This window comes from Castor canadensis, chromosome 8 (genome assembly GCF_047511655.1).
Source record: "Castor canadensis chromosome 8, mCasCan1.hap1v2, whole genome shotgun sequence".
NCBI lineage: Eukaryota > Metazoa > Chordata > Mammalia > Rodentia > Castoridae > Castor > Castor canadensis.
In genome coordinates this window covers 147,500,784-147,518,248 of record NC_133393.1, presented here as the reverse complement: position 1 = coordinate 147,518,248, position 17,465 = coordinate 147,500,784, and the positions used below count along the sequence as shown (strand labels likewise).

General features: G+C 52.3%; 1 protein-coding gene across 1 annotated transcript; it reads left to right on the top strand.

Moving 5' to 3' along the window:
• Positions 1-792: 792 nt before the first annotated feature.
• Ift27 (intraflagellar transport 27) lies at positions 793-17,245 on the top strand. The gene is made up of 7 exons (XM_020167680.2): positions 793-1,273; positions 7,914-7,993; positions 8,368-8,427; positions 9,413-9,472; positions 11,328-11,445; positions 12,280-12,389; positions 16,989-17,245. The coding sequence occupies exons 1-7, from the start codon at positions 1,240-1,242 to the stop codon at positions 17,085-17,087; spliced, it is 561 nt and encodes a 186-aa protein (XP_020023269.1). The 5' UTR covers positions 793-1,239; the 3' UTR covers positions 17,088-17,245.
• Positions 17,246-17,465: the final 220 nt, after the last annotated feature.

The window sequence follows — 17,465 nt, the reverse complement described above, 5'->3', positions numbered from 1 at the left end:
TTTCAATCTCTGCCTCTTGAGTAGTTGTATTACATACTTGAGCCACCGAACCCGGCCTCAATTTATTTTTAATTGATACATAAGAACATAAAACTGTACATATTTAATGGGGCACCACATGCTATCTCGATATATACCCTCCATGATCAGGTTAAACATCTTATTTATCATTTCTTTGTGGTGAAAACATTCGAATTCTCTTCTTCTCGGATTTGAAATGTGCAGTACAGTGACATTACCTACCGTGCCTCTACTGTGCAACTGCAACCATAACTTTCTGCTCCCATCTATAACTTAGTACCCGTGGACTCAACCTCTCTCTACCCTCCCTCCCCATTTCAGATTTTAAAAAGCAGAACATGCTTGTGCTTTTGAAATGAGATTTCTCTTTGGGATGCTTTGCAAAGACTGAACCTTCTGATGTACCTTCGAGCCGCGCTCTGCGGAATCTGGGAAACTGGGACCGCAAGAAGACCCACTCCAGCCACTGCGGCTCCTTCCACTTCCCGGAGCCGACCCGCCCCTGGTGGGAGAACCCATTCGCGGAGGGCGGGGGGGTACGACGACTCCCCATTCCTCCCGAAGATGGTCCAAGCCATCCTCTAGCCAATCAGACATCTTGTAGCTACTTTTCCCAAGAAGCGTCGGAGGAAGTAGGCGGGAGATATCAGTGATTGACATCACCTGAGACCATTTGTTAAGCGAGATGAAGTTGAAGAGCAGATATTGCTACGAATTGTCTCGCGAGAAAGAGCTGTTAGCCTCGCCCCTTTCCCCTCCTAGGTCTCCCTGAACCTTCGCTGGGTGGAAGTTTTTGGCTGCAGCCAATCGAGGGACAGCGGGAGGGAAGAGGTGGGGTAGTGGGCCCCGGTTGCCTGGCTAACGCGTTTGGCTCGGTTCTTTGGACCAAGGGCTTAGGGTTGTTTCTCCCAGTTCCATAGTCCGGGCTGGGGGTGAGGGGCTAGGCCCGGAGCGCGGGCCTCGTCCCTCCGCCTGCACTTCCCAGGCTGTCTTTTGGGGTTTTGAGCCGTGCCCCATCTGGATACCTCCTGCTCCCTCCCACCTTAGCGCGCGATATCCGCCCCCAGCCCCGCCCGGGAGGTCCAGGCCCCATCCAGTCCGGTCCCACTGGCCTCAGGCCCTGGGGATCCGCCGCCTCCTCTTCCCCGCTTAGGCCACCCACCAACGCCTCTAGCAGCCGCTCTTCCCCTCTCTGCTTCGTGGTAGTGATTGGTTACCATGGTGAAGCTGGCGGCCAAATGCATCCTGGCAGGTGAGTCTGAAAACTTGCGCTTCAGTACAGTGGTCCCCAGAGTCCAAAGCCTTCATAATTCATCGGGAGCTTTTGTTCAAGTAAATTATCTGCTCTCTCTCTGTCTCTCTCCCAAGGGCCAGCTGCTGCAGTTACTGATAGAGTAAATTCCATTAGGCGGGGAAGAATTACCTTCCAAGCACATTTGTAGCTCCTGCCCATCTCCCCCACTCCCCGTCGTGCTGTGGGCAGAAGCTACAAACCTTCGCTGGTTTGACTGTATTGGGGAGGAGCAGATTCGTTTAACAACCAGCCTTAAACAAACCTGAAGTGCTCCAGCCAAATCATTTGTTGTGTCCCAGAGTTAGGCATCAGTAACTTTGGTAGCCTTTATTTATTAGATTTGTTTCCTGACCCCATCCTCTCTGATAGCAGGGGTAGGAAGAGTAATGCAGAGGTGAGGAGTTCTAAGAGGCACCTGTTTGTTACCTTTAAGACCCAAGGTTATTGTGCTGCCCATTTTCTGGAGGACATACACATTGAGTCTCCCCAAAGGTAGGAATCTGTTTTGTTGGCCAAGCACCCAGAACAATGCCTGGAACATAGTAGGTACTCAATAAAAACTTGTCGAATGAGGGTCGGACATGGTGGCCTGTAATCCCAGCAATTTAGTAGACAAAGATAGGAAGATCAAGGTTCAAGGACCACCTGGACAAAGGTTAGTCAGACATCATCTCAACAAATAAGTCACGGTGGCACATGAAATAATCCCAGATATTCAGAAAGCTGAGGTAGGACAATCGGGGTCCAACGCTGACCTGGGCAAAGGGTAAGACCCTATCTAAAAAGCAAACTAAATACAGAAAGGGCCAGCAGAATGGCTCAAGTGGTAGAGTACCTGCTTAGCAAGCACAAGGCCCTGAGTTCAACCCCCTGCCACCACCAAAAACCAAAACCAAACCAAAGCAAACAAAAAAACACTTGTAAATAAATGAGCATGTGGCATTTACATTTGTAGTGTTTCCCTTGTATTGTGATTGCTTGGATTGTAGACAGAACACATGTATTTTACTGAGTCCTTACTACACGCTGGGCACGTGTATTTCATTTAATCCTCTCCCCATGGCACACTGGGGTAGCTTCTGTGTTGTCCTGATCTTACCGATGTACTGAGAGGTGACACTCAGGGCCAGCCAGTGGTTACTGTTGAAACCTGCAACCTCTCCAGGCTTGGCTGAGCAGCTCAGGAAAGAAGCAGCAAGCAGTTCTATAGAGAAAAAAATTATTCCTTTTTGTTCCTTTCTTCTGGACTGAAAGTAGATGACAGTATTTTTAATAGCTTGTCTAATTTGAAAATAAAAGGGTCACACAGAAAAATGACTGACAGGCATAACTCAGATCCTAGTGGAGCAAAAGAAATTAATGGTTCTCCAGAGAGACTCTGGTTTCCCAAGCACCAGAGGAGGCAGTGTTGTGTAACGAAAATAATTCTGGCTTTTCCTCTTCCTGGCTCTGTCATTTTGGATGGTGTTTCTCTGAGCTTCAGTTGCCTCATGGATAAGTCAGGAACATTTTCTTTTCCTAAAGTTAGATTTTAAGTGGGCTTCTGTCTCTGACTGTCCTCTTATTTCCTTTTTAGTTCAGCTCCCGCATGGAGCTGCCTTCCTGAGCACTTGCTGTGTGCCAGCACTGTGCTAGACCTTCGAATAGGTCACCTCACTGAGTCCTCACTATACCTGTGGGGTTAGCATTACGGTCATCCTCATTTACAGATGGGGCAAATGAGACCCAGAGCAGTGAGGACACTTGCCCTTGGTCACACCACTTGCAGTGGCTGAGCTGTGTAATGCAGACCCTGGATCCAGACCCAGGTGGTCTGATTTCCAGGGCTTTGTTCTTAACCCAAGCTGTACAATCTTCAAGCCTCACTCCTTTTCCCAACCATCCTTAGCACTTGTTCCACCAGGTTCCAGTCAAGTCAGTGGCCCCTGACCTCCAGCCCAGTCCTCCTTTCAGGTCCTCATGAGATCTCTCCTTGGAAGTCTCCAGGACCAAAAGACCTCAGCCCAGGGAACCAGCCCACCTTAGCAACATCACCAATCTCACTCTATCCGCCCTGCCCCCCCCCCCACTAGCTTTAGGTTTCTCCTCATCCACTGTGGGCCCACAAGCTTTTTTTCATGTAACTATGCCTCAAAGGACCTGATCCTCAGTTACTGAGCATCTGCTATTTGTGAGTCACTGTGCAAGGTACAATCAGAACACAAGGATGTACCCGCCCAGCCCCCTATCCAGGAAGAAGTCAACCATGTGCAACAAGTTCAAATGCCACACCATGTGCCTTGCACCTGTGTGCTCTTTTTCCAGAGGAGACCTCAGTGCACAGTGGCTACCTGTGCTGTTCAGATGGAGAGAGAAGCCCAACATTGCCATTTCTCCATATTACTACTTAAACACACTTAAGCAGTGCTCCCCATGCCAGGCACCTGGCGTATTAATTCAAGTCCCCATAACGAGTCTGTGAAACAGGTGTAGCAACTGCTGCGGGAGGTAACTGATACAATGTGGCACAGTTAGGCAGCGGTGCAGCCTGGCTCCTGAGGCCACCCTTCGGGATGGTGCACACTGTCTTTCCATTCATTGGGGATGATTGTCTTCCTCCCTGGAGAACGATTCTAAACTCAGATCTCACGCTTCCAGCAGTGATCTGCATAGCCACCCAGGTAAAGACAGGAGGGAGGAATGACCTTAAAGGTCAGAATGGCAGGGGCAAAACTCAGCCCAGGGAAAGCAGCTGCCCTCCTTCGGGGATAGTCCTAAATAGGAAAATTCACCTCCCAGAGCTGACTGATAGGGTGTCTAGGTCCGAGGTCATGGAGGCATTTTGTGTCTTCCCCTGTCCTTGGAAACTGCCCCTCCACCCCCCACCAAACCACCACCCCTGCCTCACACTCCTCCACACTGTTGTCTTTTGGGGCTTAGCTAAGCCGTGAACATTTCAAAACCAGACAGACCTCACTTGGTTCACATTCTGAAACTTGGGAGAGAGTTAGAAGGCAGGTTAGGGTGGACTGTAGAGAGAAGAACCTCGATGGGTGCTGAGGAGAGTGAGAGGAAATCAGTTGCTGTGCTCTGCGCTACTCTGCTCTGGGAAGTTCCTCTGCCGATGCTGGGCTTTTCCTTCCTGTAGTGCAGCAGGCCAACAAGGAAGTGTTTTCAGTCAAGGCCTTGTTGAGAAAGCAAGATGTGCTGAGGGCAAAGCTCAGTGCTTGCCTAGCATGCCTGAGGCCCTGGAGAAGCCTTAGCACCACACAGCAAAACAATAACATGTATCGTACATTGCAACAGGGATTTTTTTTTTTTTTGCAGTGCTGGAGTTTGAACTCAGGGCCCTGTACTTGCTAGGTGAGTGCTCTACCACTTGAGCCACACCCCCAGCTGTTTGGCTTTTAGTTTGATTTTTAGACAGGTCTTGAGTTTTTGCTCTGGCTGGTCTAGGACCACAATCCTCCTACGTATCTAGGGGTGTAGGTATGAGCCACCGTGCCAGGCTCGTTGGTTGAGATGGAGTATTTCACCTGGGCTGGCCTTGAACTATGATCCTCCTATTTTGCTTCCTGAGAAGCTGGGATTACAAGTGTGAGCCACTGTGTCTGGCCTGCAACAGGGAAAGTTTAGTAATTGGGTTACTCCTGAGAAAGTCAGAGGAAGCATGGACAGACACTGGGATAGATTGATGAGACTGTCAGAAACAGAAAGTCCCACAGAGCTGAGTGCAGTCCTCTGAGGATGGGTGCAGTCAAGCTGGTATGGAACCTCAGGAGTTCAGTCCCCAGCGAATGATGGCCAGGTACCATAGGTCACAAGGACCTGGTTCCCTCTGGCAGGAGCTCAGACTGGTCCGAGGAGGTCCTGCATTTTGAGACCTCGGCTGGCACTGAGCACTACTTAAGTCAGGGTCCAGGTAGAACACGGAGCCACGCTAGATGAGGATTGTGCTAGGGTGGTAATTAAACATGGAGACAGTAGGCCGCTGGAGCAGCTAGGTGAGTGACTGCAGGTGGGAGCATCACCCTGGAGCTGGGGATGGAGGAGGGTGGGCTTCCTCCAGAAGCTCTAGAAGGGCACTGGGAGCCGAGGACAGACCCCTGAGAAGGGTGCTGCCTGCCATGCTGGGGCCCACCTGGGAGTGCACAAGCCACAGAACTGGAAACAGGAACAAAGGCTGCAGCTGAGCTGAAGGCCAAGCCTGGGGTGGCCCTGAGGGAAGCATGGGGAGATGTCTCCCACTCCCACTCCTGCTCCTGCCTCCCATTGGCAGAGCTAACAGGAAACTGGCAAGAAGGAGAAATGCCTTTGCAGAGCCCCAGTCCAGTGCAGCAGAGGAGAGCAGGGAGGGTCTGGTGTGAGCGATGTGCTCCTCAGGGCCAAGTCAGGAATGCAGGCTTGAGGTGCAGCCATGGATGGGAGGAAGGAAGTGGATATGGATGGGGAGGAAGTGATTGTTGTGTCTGGGAACTGCAAGGATGCCCTGGGGCATGATGAGCGAAAGAGTGAGCCAGGTGAGTGAGCGTTCAGAACCAGGGTGTGACATGGCCCGGCTGTGACCCACCGTTCCCCTGGAAGCCTCCACACTTGCTGGGAAAAGGTCCTTTCTTGGGCACTGAGAGCCAAGTATTGAGAGTAACAGAGCAATAGGACAGACAGGAGGGTCACTTTCAGGAGGCGGAGGAGGAGCAGACAGAGGGGTGGGAGAACCAGGCCAGTGCAAGGCACCAGGGCCTGCCTTGGCTGGACGGGTCTGGCCCTTCAGAGACAGGGGTAAGAACCAAGAAGCACCCATTGAATTTGGCGGCTCTGCGGCCATGGGCAGCCTCCCATCGTGCCTCTGCACACGGTTCTGTCTGCCCAGGCCACCTTCCACACTGCTGAGCCTACTCACTCATTTCTTTCCTCGCTGCTCCTCAGATGCTTCAGTTCTCAGCTTGTGCTGTTTGGACTTGCACTTGTCATCTTGTTACTCTGCAAGTGTGCTTATCAGTTTCTTACCTCCCTGTGCTCGGGTCCCTCCCTGCAGCCCACACAGGAGGTTTTCCGCAAGTGTTGGTGACTGACAGTCAGGAGAAAGATTTGTGAAATTAGCCAGAATTGATCTGGGGGATTTCACAACCAGAAAGAGCCAATTTCTGACTGGATTCAGGAGCAGAATTGACTGGGAAGGTGGGTGAAGTCAAGGTGCTGAGGAGGAAGGTGCTAGGTGGGGTCCAGAGGCCCTGCAAGGCTACAGTGATCAGGGCCTGGAGGAAATGAATGGGCCTGAGCGCAGGAGGGGAGCCGGCCTGGTGGAGAGAGCATGGTGTTGGACTCCCAGGCCAGTTACCCAGCTCCTCTGATCCTCAGTCTCTTCATCCACCAAATGAGGTTAGTGTGCTCACTTTGGCAGGGAAAGGGGAGCGTCTCATGGGAAAGAATGAACGGGTTCATGAATGAGCTCATGACAGGGGCACACGTTGGTTCCCTTCTAAGAAGTGGCAACAAGTCCTGAATAGCTCACTGAAACCTGGAGGAATTCATGTACAGTGAAATGCCACCCGGAGTCAAATAATCATCTCACAACAGGAAATTATAGGTAGGAAAAGGCAAAACCAAAAAGTGAACAGAGTGGCAGACTGTTGAGAAGTAAAGCAAAGAAAAGCAGGAACGTGAGTGTAAAATTGGGGAGTGAAGGTGCCGAGATTGTTCTGAGTGCTGCAAGGCGCAAAGGCTGGTGCACTGGGGATTTGCTAAGGATCAAGAGGGTGAGAGCAGAAAACAGGTGTCCTGTGAGGGAGATGCTAGGGTGAGAATCTGTGTTAGACTCAAGGTGGAAAAAATGCTACAAAGAAAAGCGCCTGAGGAGGAGCATCGGAGGAGGCCAAGCAGGGCCACCAAGGAAAGGCGGGGAGGGCGGAGGGTGATCAGACAGACAGGGAAGAGCTCCAGAATTCAGTTGCTCCCACAGTCTTGTGAAAGGCTCAGATTTGGACTGAATGTGGATGTGGACCTTTAATTTTGAAGTGCCCATTCTGGGGCTGCTGACTAAAGGTAAGGCGAGCCAGTAAACCTAGCAGGTGTTGCAAACAGAAAGTACAGTGAGCTCTCATTGGTCACCACGGAGCATGCTGAAGTGGGCACAGAAGATGTCACTTGGAAATGGATTCTTGGAAAGGCTGCACCTGACTTCTTGTTTCCTGTAAGTGCAGACAGTTACAGGTAGCAGCTCTAAATGCAGGTTGGTTCTACAAGGTGAGGCCACAAGTCAGCCCACTCACTCCTCTTTCCTGGTGAGACTGAGTAGATTCAAGTTTGAAAGTGACGGGCTTCCCCATGGGGCAGGCCTCACTGGAAGACTGTCACTCTGTGGCCCGGGCTCCAGGGCCCTCCTTAACCTCTGTTACCTCCTGGTCATTCTTTTGGATGGAAGAGTTATATACATAGAGATATGCTCTGGCCACAGTGAGCTTTGAAGATGTGTTTCACAGACCCATTACCCTGCCTGTGACCTCCCTGGTTCCCCTGAGAGCCAAGGACAATTGCTTTGAAAACTCATTGAAATTTTCAGTTCTAGACAAGTGAGAGGTGGCTCTCACTAGGTGATGTGTTTCTTCTGCCCTGACCTCAGGAGATCCAACGGTGGGCAAGACAGCTCTGGCGCAGATCTTCCGCAGTGATGGGGCCCATTTCCAGAAGAACTATACCCTGGTGAGCTGGAATAGGGGGTCCAGTCCCAGCCGTGACTTACATGAAGTGACAATTCACCCTGAGGGAGGGGCTTTGCAAAATTCCTGGAACATGCCCTGAGAGGCCACACCAGTGGCCACAGGGAGATGGATTTTCCATGAGCTGTGGGGTGGACTGCCCAGTGCACCACACAGATACCAAGAGCAACAGCTTATGTGTGGTTGGGAGGTAGGGAGACTGGAAGGCCCTCTGAATTCTACATTCAGGGGCCTTTTCATCAGAGCACAAACACTGGAGGCAAGGGTGTCCCTCCAGGGAGCCACGCTCTCATCACGCCCTCCTGTACTGCTCCACTGTGGGGCCTCTGATGCCTGCACTGTCTGTGCTCTCTGCAGACAACAGGAGTGGATTTGGTGGTGAAGACAGTGCCAGTTCCTGACACAGGCGACAGTGTGGTAAGACTGGGTTGCTCCCTGGACCCCGGGTCTCTTCCCTAGTGAGAATGTAGTGTGAAGCCTGGGCTTACATTCATCTGAGCATCAGGGACACAGGGAGCATTCAGGGGAGGCACTGTGGAGGGGAGGAAAGGACTGGGAAATGGTTCTTGCTGAGAGAACTGGCCGTCCAGTAGCAGGGTCCCTCCATGGGAATCCCATGACTCTTGAAGTTCAACTTCACGATGCTCACCTTTCCTGGCAAGTGGGTGTAGCTCTCACAGAGGTCCATGAGCGCAAAAGAGAAAAATAAAGTAGGTGAGAAAGACTAATGTAGAAGTGGTGCTGGGGTCAGAAGCCAGTCTGGTGGTGTCCATGTCAGGAGGGGGTTGGAGGAGCTGTCAGGAGCTCTAGATGCAGCAGTTGGAGCTGTCAGGGGCTCCAGGTGCAGCAATTGGGAGGGCTGGGGAAGACTAGGATTGGTGGAAAGGGTCATCTGGTGACCCCCGTCCTGCTCTGAATCACACCTTAGCCATCCCAGAACAATGACAGACTCTGTCCTACTTACATGCCTTCCCCAGGCCCCCTCAGTGACTTCCTTTCAGAAGAACTGTTAAGATTTGAAAATCAATTTGGCTAACAAAGTGCAGAGTGACCTCTTGGAAACCAGAGCTCTTGTCAGCCTGTTTAGCACTCTGTTCTGCCAGGTGAGGGTCAGCCTGTTCCTGGGACTTTTGCACTCAGGGTTAGGAGAGGTGAGCCACCTGCCACACGGGTTGTGCAGGTGGGGTGGGAGCCAAGGTCTGCCTCATGGGGAATGGCTTCTCCTCATCGACTCTCTTGTGCCTGGGGGAACGTAGAGCAGGTATGAAAACACACTGGCACACAGGTGCGTGCATTTCTCCACGAAGTCAAATCCACAGTGAGCTGGGAGAGATGGCAGTGCCTTGTGGCCAGTGGCTTTCCCACGTGCACACTTTGCTGGGACGTGCTTTTCTGATTCCAGGAACTCTTCATTTTTGACTCCGCCGGCAAGGAGCTGTTCTCTGAAATGCTGGACAAATTGGCAAGTACTGTGCTCTTTCCTAACCACCGCGACCACCACCTCCTTATGTGCCCCCAACCGTGCCCCTTATGTGCTCACACTGGAATGTGACTGCAGTGGGGCCGTCGGGAGAAGCTGCCACAGCAAATCCTTCAAGGAACATTGCTCCAGCTGGGGCTTGTGGCCACTTGGCAAGTAGGTGTGGGTAGTGCCTGTGCTGGCCACCCCGTAGCTCTCAGTTGGCCATGCTCCAAATGCACTGGAGCCGTGTGGTGGTCCTCGCAGCTATCTCTCCAAGCCCCTCCTGTTGAGCAACACCTCCTGAAGGTGTTCTTTCAGGACGCTTCTCGTCCTTCCGGGACATTGCCCCATGTCCCCATCCCCTCTAGAGAGTGACCCAGCGCCAGGAAATGAGGCTCTCCTTCCTTTTCTGGCCCCCTCCTCAGGGATGATTGTTCTGCTGGGCTTTGGAGCATGTACCCCTGGTGCTGCCCAGGGCTCACTGTGCCCTTGTTCACTTCCATTTGGCAGTCCCCTGAGGATCCAGCTCACAAACATTCCACCACGCGTGTCTCCTTAGCCTGGGCCAAGGAGCTCGCTAGAAGGCTGGGGTTCTCCAGAGCCCTCCTGTCTTTCCAAGAGCAGCCATATAGTGCAAATGTTTCCTTACCTGTGCATTTGCAGTGCCAAGCACCTGCAGGCAGCCTGGCACTGCCCATGGCCAGGAGGTGTGCACAGGCAAGTCAGGCCCCATGCGTCCCCTGAACTCAAGCCTCCCTCCAGCCAGCCCTGACTGCTGGCTCACTAGCTCTGGCTTCAGCTGGATCACAGGCCTATCAAGGTCCTCTCCCTGAAGCCTGGACAAAGGAAAGCTTCCTGAATTGAAGCCACCCTAGGGAAGGTCCGTGTGGTTCCAGTGAAAGCAGGGGAGGAAGACAGGCATGAGGCATCATTGACCCTGCCCAGCTTCTCCTACCCTGGACACCTCTGGGAACCAGCATAGCCTTAGCTAGTGCAGAATGATCCCTCCAGAGCCAGTCTTGGTCTGGCCTTCCAGGAACAACTGGGGGGTCACTAACACCCCAGGCAGAACCAAGCTGTAATCGTGCAGGATGGGTGCTTAGAAGGATTCCCACAGCCTGTGCAGGGCCATCCCACATCCCTGTCAGTGGCAGACAGCAGAGTGTCCCGGGACTCTGAGCAGCCCCTGAAATTGATAGTCAACAGAGTAGCCCTGGCTCTTCCTTGGCCCATGGAGCCCTGTCCAGTTGTTGGTGAGGAATGCACTGGGGCTGATGCGATACTGCAGGAAAAGTCGAAAGTGGCTGTGGTTTTGCAAAGTGGCCCTTATGAGGAAGATTCAGGCAGACCTGCATCCAGGGACTGGTGGGTGCAAGAAAGGGAATTTCCTCAGGCCTGCAGAGTGGAAGCACTGCAGCTCGCCTGGCAGAGGACTGGCTAAACAATTATGGAAGAATGAGTTAGTGAAACTGGGGGCCAGTGAGAGCAAGAGAACAGTCTTGGTCCAGCCTGGACCTGCCAGTCTGAGCACACGGCTGCCCTCTCTGAGCCCACTTTGTTCCACTACACAGTGGGACTACCCAGAGAGACCCTGCAATGCCAAGACATTTCAGTGATGCTCAGAAAGCTGCAGCCAAGTGCTGGCTGGGAGGAGAGCTCCCTTCTCCCCACCCGGCCTGCCACTGATCCTGGCCACCATCGTTCCTGTGATGAACTTCTGTGTTAAGACCCAGTTTTCTGGCTAACACCCCATTTGGGTTTTTCACACCCTCTTTCCTTTCATCCCTTACTCGAAAGCCAGATTTCCCCCAGCCTAGGGGTCCCTTTCACATTCCTGACATGCTCCTCTATGCAGTGGGAGAGTCCCAACATCTTGTGTCTCGTCTACGATGTGACCAATGAACAGTCTTTCACCAACTGCAGCAAGTGGCTGGAGAAGGCTCGGTCCCAGGCTCCAGGCACCACCCTCCCAGGTAGGAGCTCACACACCTGTGTCTTCTAGCAGCACCTCTGACCTCAGCTCAAGAGTGCAAAGTCATTGCAGAGGTTGCTGTGGTTCAAACAGAGCACTGAGTCTTTGACAACCCGGGCAATGCCTCTTAGTGACCACACAATCCTCAGCGAGTTACCAGCCCTCTCCATGTCTGTACAGTGGGAATGATGCCACACACCTGGCAGAGGAGTGGTGAGACCAGGAATTAGAATTTCCAGAAAGCTAACCCCAGGGAAGAATTCTTCATTTTCTCCTGTGTGTGGGGCACAAGTTGCATTCAGGTCCTGTTGTCACTTCTGAATGCTTTAAATCAGTTTATTTTTCATCCCTATGTGAAATCAACAAATTCTGCTCATTAGAGACCAGGGAAAGCGATCTCCAGAGATGGACTTAGAAATTAACTTCAGCCGATGCAGCTGAGAGCAGAGCTAAATTACCTCCGAGTCCCTGACTCTGCGTCTGGTCCTGAGATTAGCGCTAATGACCTTTTCAAAGCTTGCTCCATGTGCTAGGAATTATCACAAATGCTCACATAAATTTGGCCCTCGCCTTGCAGCTTTAAGGAGACAAGGGACACAGATACATGTGAGGCCCAGAGAAAAGGCTATCCACTGAAAGCAAAGCCCGCCTGCCCTCTATGGCCTTGGGACCAGCCCGAGAAACCCTGGCTTTCAGTGCTGGTGCTCACCACTCTGAGTCAGTTCCTCATCTCATACAATGCTGCTCAGAAGCAGCGAGCCAACTCCTTTCTCTCTCCGCTGCCCTCCCTGCCTGCCACCATCAATGTGACATTGTGGTTGTTTCTGTTGAGTAGGTGTTTTAGTGGGAAATAAGAAGGACCTGGCTGGCAGACGAGCTGTGGATTCGGAGCAGGCCCAGGCGTGGGCAGTGGGCCAGGGCCTGGAGTGCTTTGAAATATCCGTGGTGAGTACTTCAGCTTGCCGCGCCGGCCAGCCAGCAGTGGGCCTCTGCTGGAAGGGCTCTCACGACCTCAACCGCGTCCAGCTTTTCTGCAGCCATATGCACAGTCTGTTTGGAGCTGGTGTTTACATTCCAGCCCACCCTGGGGACAGCACCATCTCAGTTAGAAGTGGGTGACCCTCAGTTTCTCTGGTCCTGGATGTTTGTAGGATATGTTATAGGTGAGATAGTGTTGGTCCATGATTTCTTGGATCCCCAGTCAGTCCTATGAAGAAGGAATTGGCTCCCCGATTCCCAGTTCAGCTTGAGGAGGTAAAGTGACCTGGTCAAGAGGCTTGCCATCTGTGAGCAGGCAGTGAGCTGTGTACCCAGAGCATGCACAGCTCCCTAATCCCTCTTCCTCCATTCACACTGTGAAACTGTACCTCGCCCCATGGAAAGGATTGCCAATGACCCAGGAAAGGGTTGGCTGAGACCTCAGGTCCATGGCTTCTCATTTCCTTCTTGTGTCCTCCTTGCCACAGCTCCAGGATGACTCCAGGTCATAAAGTGTCCAGCAGGAGCCCTCTTAAAGGGAGACTAGGTGACCTGTTGCCAGCATCCTTTGAGCACATGCATCCTGATCCAAGCTGCCCAGTATTGTAGAACCCCTTCCTACATCTGGGGGAATCTCAAGTTGCAGCCTCCCTGCGCCCAGGGGCTGGCACGTAATTCTGGTTACACCAAGAGGATGACCGGTTATAAGCCTTCCCTGTGAGAACAGGGAAGGCTCAGAAAATCTGTGTCAGAGCCAGTCATGGCCCTAGCCAGGGAGCTCCACCAGGCCTGCTGCTGCCATGATTGTAACTGTGCTGTCACTTTGGGGCCTCAAGATCTGACTTGCTGGCCCTTCCAGAGTCAGCAGGCTAGCACATAATCCTAAGTATCTTCTACTCAGCCTCCTTCAGCTGCAGCTTGTGCCATGGTCACAGGTACGAAACAAGCCAGTCACTGTGTGGATATGAACCTCTTAAATGCCCCTGAGTGGCACACTTCCACTAGGAATGTGCAGAGGGCCAGTGCAGGCCCTCTGCCCTCCGATGGCGAGAAGCCAAACTAGCTGTGGGACCCTGGCTGTGCCATTTATCCATGGTGCCTCAGCCTCCTCACCTATAAAATGGGCTCATAGAATCTGCCCCTTGTTGACTATTAAACATGAGAACGAAGTAAGAAGGTGAGTATACAACACTTAGCACAAAGTCTAGCTCATAGAAGCACTAAATAAATGTTAGCTTTTTATAAAGTATAGATGTTCCCTGGGCATCTTGTTTTTACTGTTACCACTTACTAACCCTTGCATCCATGGCTCACACAGAGATAAATTCCACCCTTGCCTCTGGCCCAATTATCACGAGTGCTAAATTAATGAAGTTCAGATTAGAGAGCTTGCCCTGGGGAGGTGTGCCCTCTGTGCAGTGCACTTTTGAGCGGGCACCCACAGCACCTGTAGCTCCCTGGGCCGCCTCCTCCATGCACACTTGTGAAACTGTCCCCTCACCATAATATCCCGTATTTCCCAGAACTCAAAACTTAGGGCCTGCCCTAGCATGAGTCACCCAAGGCTGTCAGGTGCGGCTGCATGCTTTGACTCTGCTCAGGTGTTGGAACGGGCGACATGAGTTATGCTTGAGGAGGCCTCGGTAAGCAGTCGGTTTTAACTGCGCCAGTTAACTAGTCCCCCCTGAGCTGACGCTAACAGCAGCTCTACTGGCAGCTCGGCTAAGAAAGCTGTAATTAAAAAGGAAATATAACCAAATGCTGTTTGAGACACAGCCAAGTCTCGACGCCAAGCCCGTCTCCTCGCTTCTTCCTAAATGCAGCAGTTATCAGCTGCCCAGAGAAGAGACTTACATGGTTCTCTGACTTTCTTACACCCCTTGGTGTTAGACATTTTCAGACCAAAAACATATTCAGAAGGATTGCTTTAAACAGAAGTTAAAATTTTTTGAAAACAAAACAAACCCTATTGTTGGTCATTGTAAGACAGTCTTAAATATGAACACACTGAGGGTTGAACCATAGGGATAACTGCCCTTCCAGGCAGCAAGGAGGAGGAAGCTGACATTTGTTGGGGGCCTATGTGTTAGGCATTTTGCATACTTTATCTTTTTTGTTTTTTGGAAATGGTGCTGGGGTTTCAACTCAACATCTGATGCTTACTAGGCAGGTGCTCTACCACTTGAGCCATGTCCCCAGCTCTTTTTGCTTTCATTTGTTTATCAATGAGGTCTCGTGCTTTTGCCTGGACAGGCTTCAGACCACAATCCTATGTCTGCCTCCCATGTAGCTGGGATTACAGGTGTGTACCACCACAGCCAGCTACACATTATCTATTTGAGCTTTCTAGCAGCCCAGCAAAGCAGCCACTCCAAAGGCTGTGTGGCTTTCCCTGATTGCACAGCCAGTGAGAAACAGAACCAGAACCAGGACTCAGGCCCATCTAGCTGGAAAGCTCAGGCCTTCTAGAAGGGATACTCATGCCGACCTCCTTCAGAGCCTGCTTTGGGACTCGGGGACAATTCTAAGCCAGACTGAGGACTAGTTTGAACCTACTCTACAGATCCTTTGCTCTATCAGTGTCCAAACTATGTAAGCGACATTATGACCATGCCTGTCACTAGACAGGACTGCTGTCACTGCAGCCTCTCTCGTTGTATTGGGAGAACCACTCAATTTCCATCTATTTCAGGAGCACTCCAGGGGGTCTGTTGAGGCGCTGGCATTGAACTCTTGTTATGCTGGGTTCTCCCAAGACCGTGCTTTGGAGAGCTCTCGAATTCATTTAGAAATCCTGGTGCACCGCTGTGCAGGCTTCTTTCTCTCTCCATTCAGTGGTGAACTACTTTGAATAGATGGAACATTTTGCTGATTGACATTGATGCTGCCTGGGACTCGTTCCTGTGTGGGAACTGACTTCTTCCTCTTCTGTACATCTGGAGGTGACAGCTTTCGGGTCTTGGCAGTTGTGGACTTAGTACAGGTGTTCAGCTTGGCTACAAACTGCCTGCCCCTTCCCGGCACACTCAGCATTGCCACCTGTTTCCTCTTGCTGACCATTTCCCTTGCTTGGGTTTCCCTGGCTGGAAGGCCAGGTGGCTTTTTCCGAGGACCCGGTCTGCATTGCACTTGTTGCTTACCGGCTGTGTCATGGAAAGGCTTCTCAGATTGGGGATCTGGATGCAGGCTGGGCTTGGCACCAGCCAGCTGGGCTGCTGCACCTGCTGAGCCCCAGCCTACTCATCTGTAAAATGCAGTCACCACGCATGGCGCTTCTGTGACATCCTCACTCTAAGCATGCTCCCATTTTGCTGGGGCCACTTCACAGCCTCTTCTCAAGGCTGTGCCTTGCCAGCTGCTGAGCAGCATTGCAGACAGGTTCTCGGCAGTCATAGCTCCAACTGCTGTCTGGGCCATGGTGGGTTCTTCTGCCAACTTCTTCAAAATTGGCACAGGTGGCCGGGCATGGTGGTACACAGCTGTAATCCCAGCACTTGGGAGACTGAGGCAGGAGGATCATGAGTTCAAGGCCAGCCTGGGTCACATGTCTCAAATTAAAAAAAAAAAAAGGAAAGAAGGAACAAAAACCACACAGGTGCCCAGAGTGAGGGAACAGCAGCCACGGTATTGGGAGGATACCATGTGTTTGCCCTACCCATAGCTCCCCAGAGGGCCTGTCGTGAGAGCATTTGTGATTCCAGCGCTTGTGGTTGTCAGGATCCACTGTGGCCTGCTCTGTGCCCACCAGGTCATTCTGTGGGGCTTCAAAGATGTCCTGCCCACCCCCATCAGTGGAACTGTGCATTCTTGATGGGACATGACCCAGCCCCTCCCCATGGCCCCAGCACAGTCCATTTAAGATGGCTGCAGGCAGGGTCCCACTTGCTGGTCCTAGAAGCCTGCCCATGCTGCAGCCTGGTCGTGTGGCAGGAGGAGGCAGTGTAGCTGCTGGCTAGCAGCGTTCTCAGGCTGGGCCTTCAGGACGGCCAACCCCTGTTGCACCTCACTGCCTCCAAGCCTAGGTCCAGCTTGGTTTCCTGGGCCTGGGCTTTTGGCAACTCCCCCACTGGCTGGAGGTCAGGGAAGATTACACACACACACACACACACACACACACACACACACACACCAATGCCACTGCCCTGACCATGTTCCCCAAGACATCTCCACCACCCCACTACACTTTGACCCTGGAGGCAGGGTGGGCCAGATCTGACAGCTCTTCCCTGCACCTTGGAGCTCTGCTGTTTTGCTTTGGCCTTTGGGATCTCTGTTGAATCTAAGCCAAGAAGGGGTCTCATTTTAAATTCTGCCACACACACAGCCATAGAGGCAGAAACAGACCAGGCCCCAGACCCAATGTTGCCATTTTTGTGGTGTGTGGCTTTCTGCAGGTTCCCTTAAGCTCCATGTCCCAGTTTCCATCTTACAATATTGGCACCATGCTAGTAGGTACCCAAGTGTGAGAAAATGATTGGAGGTGGGGTATGGGCAGCCCCTGAGGGGAGGCTCCCTTGAGCCTCCAGTGATTGTAGACATAACCAGCCCCCTTTCACTGTCTTCCAGAAGGAGATGGACAACTACGAAGCCCCCTTCTACTGTCTGGCCAAGCAGTTCTATCACCTGTACCAGGAGAAGGTGGATGGGTTCCATGCCTTGGTGTAAGGGCTCCAGGGCATCAGCCCATGAAGCCCAGGCAAGGCCACCCCAGCTGCTGTGGGCTGACAGTCAGGAGACAAGGATGGAACTGCCTCTCAGCTTCCCGTGTATCATGACAGCTTTAAATAAAATCAGAAAATGGAGCAGTAGCTCCTTCCTTCCTGGCCAGGCTGCCCTGGTTCCATTCTGCACTTTGGCTGCGTTGGCAGTAGCAGTGCCATTGCTCCCAAGCAGCCAGGAGCTCCGCTCTCCCTCCCTCCACCCTCTGTCTGCAGGGGTCTCATGTTGGGTGGGGGGCACTCCTGCCCACCCTGTGGGCTGGGTGGTTCCCCAAGGCCTTGTGTGGAGAAAGCAAACCCCAGGCAGGTTTAGAAGGGCCTGGGC

Bases quoted from the DNA above. Each gene is read 5' to 3' on its own strand.
- Ift27 (XM_020167680.2), top strand. From the start codon at position 1,240: ATGGTGAAGCTGGCGGCCAAATGCATCCTGGCAG. The intron at 1,274-7,913 runs GTGAGTCTGAAA...CCCTGACCTCAG, and splicing joins GGCCAAATGCATCCTGGCAG to GAGATCCAACGGTGGGCAAG. The intron at 8,428-9,412 runs GTAAGACTGGGT...TTCTGATTCCAG, and splicing joins CTGACACAGGCGACAGTGTG to GAACTCTTCATTTTTGACTC.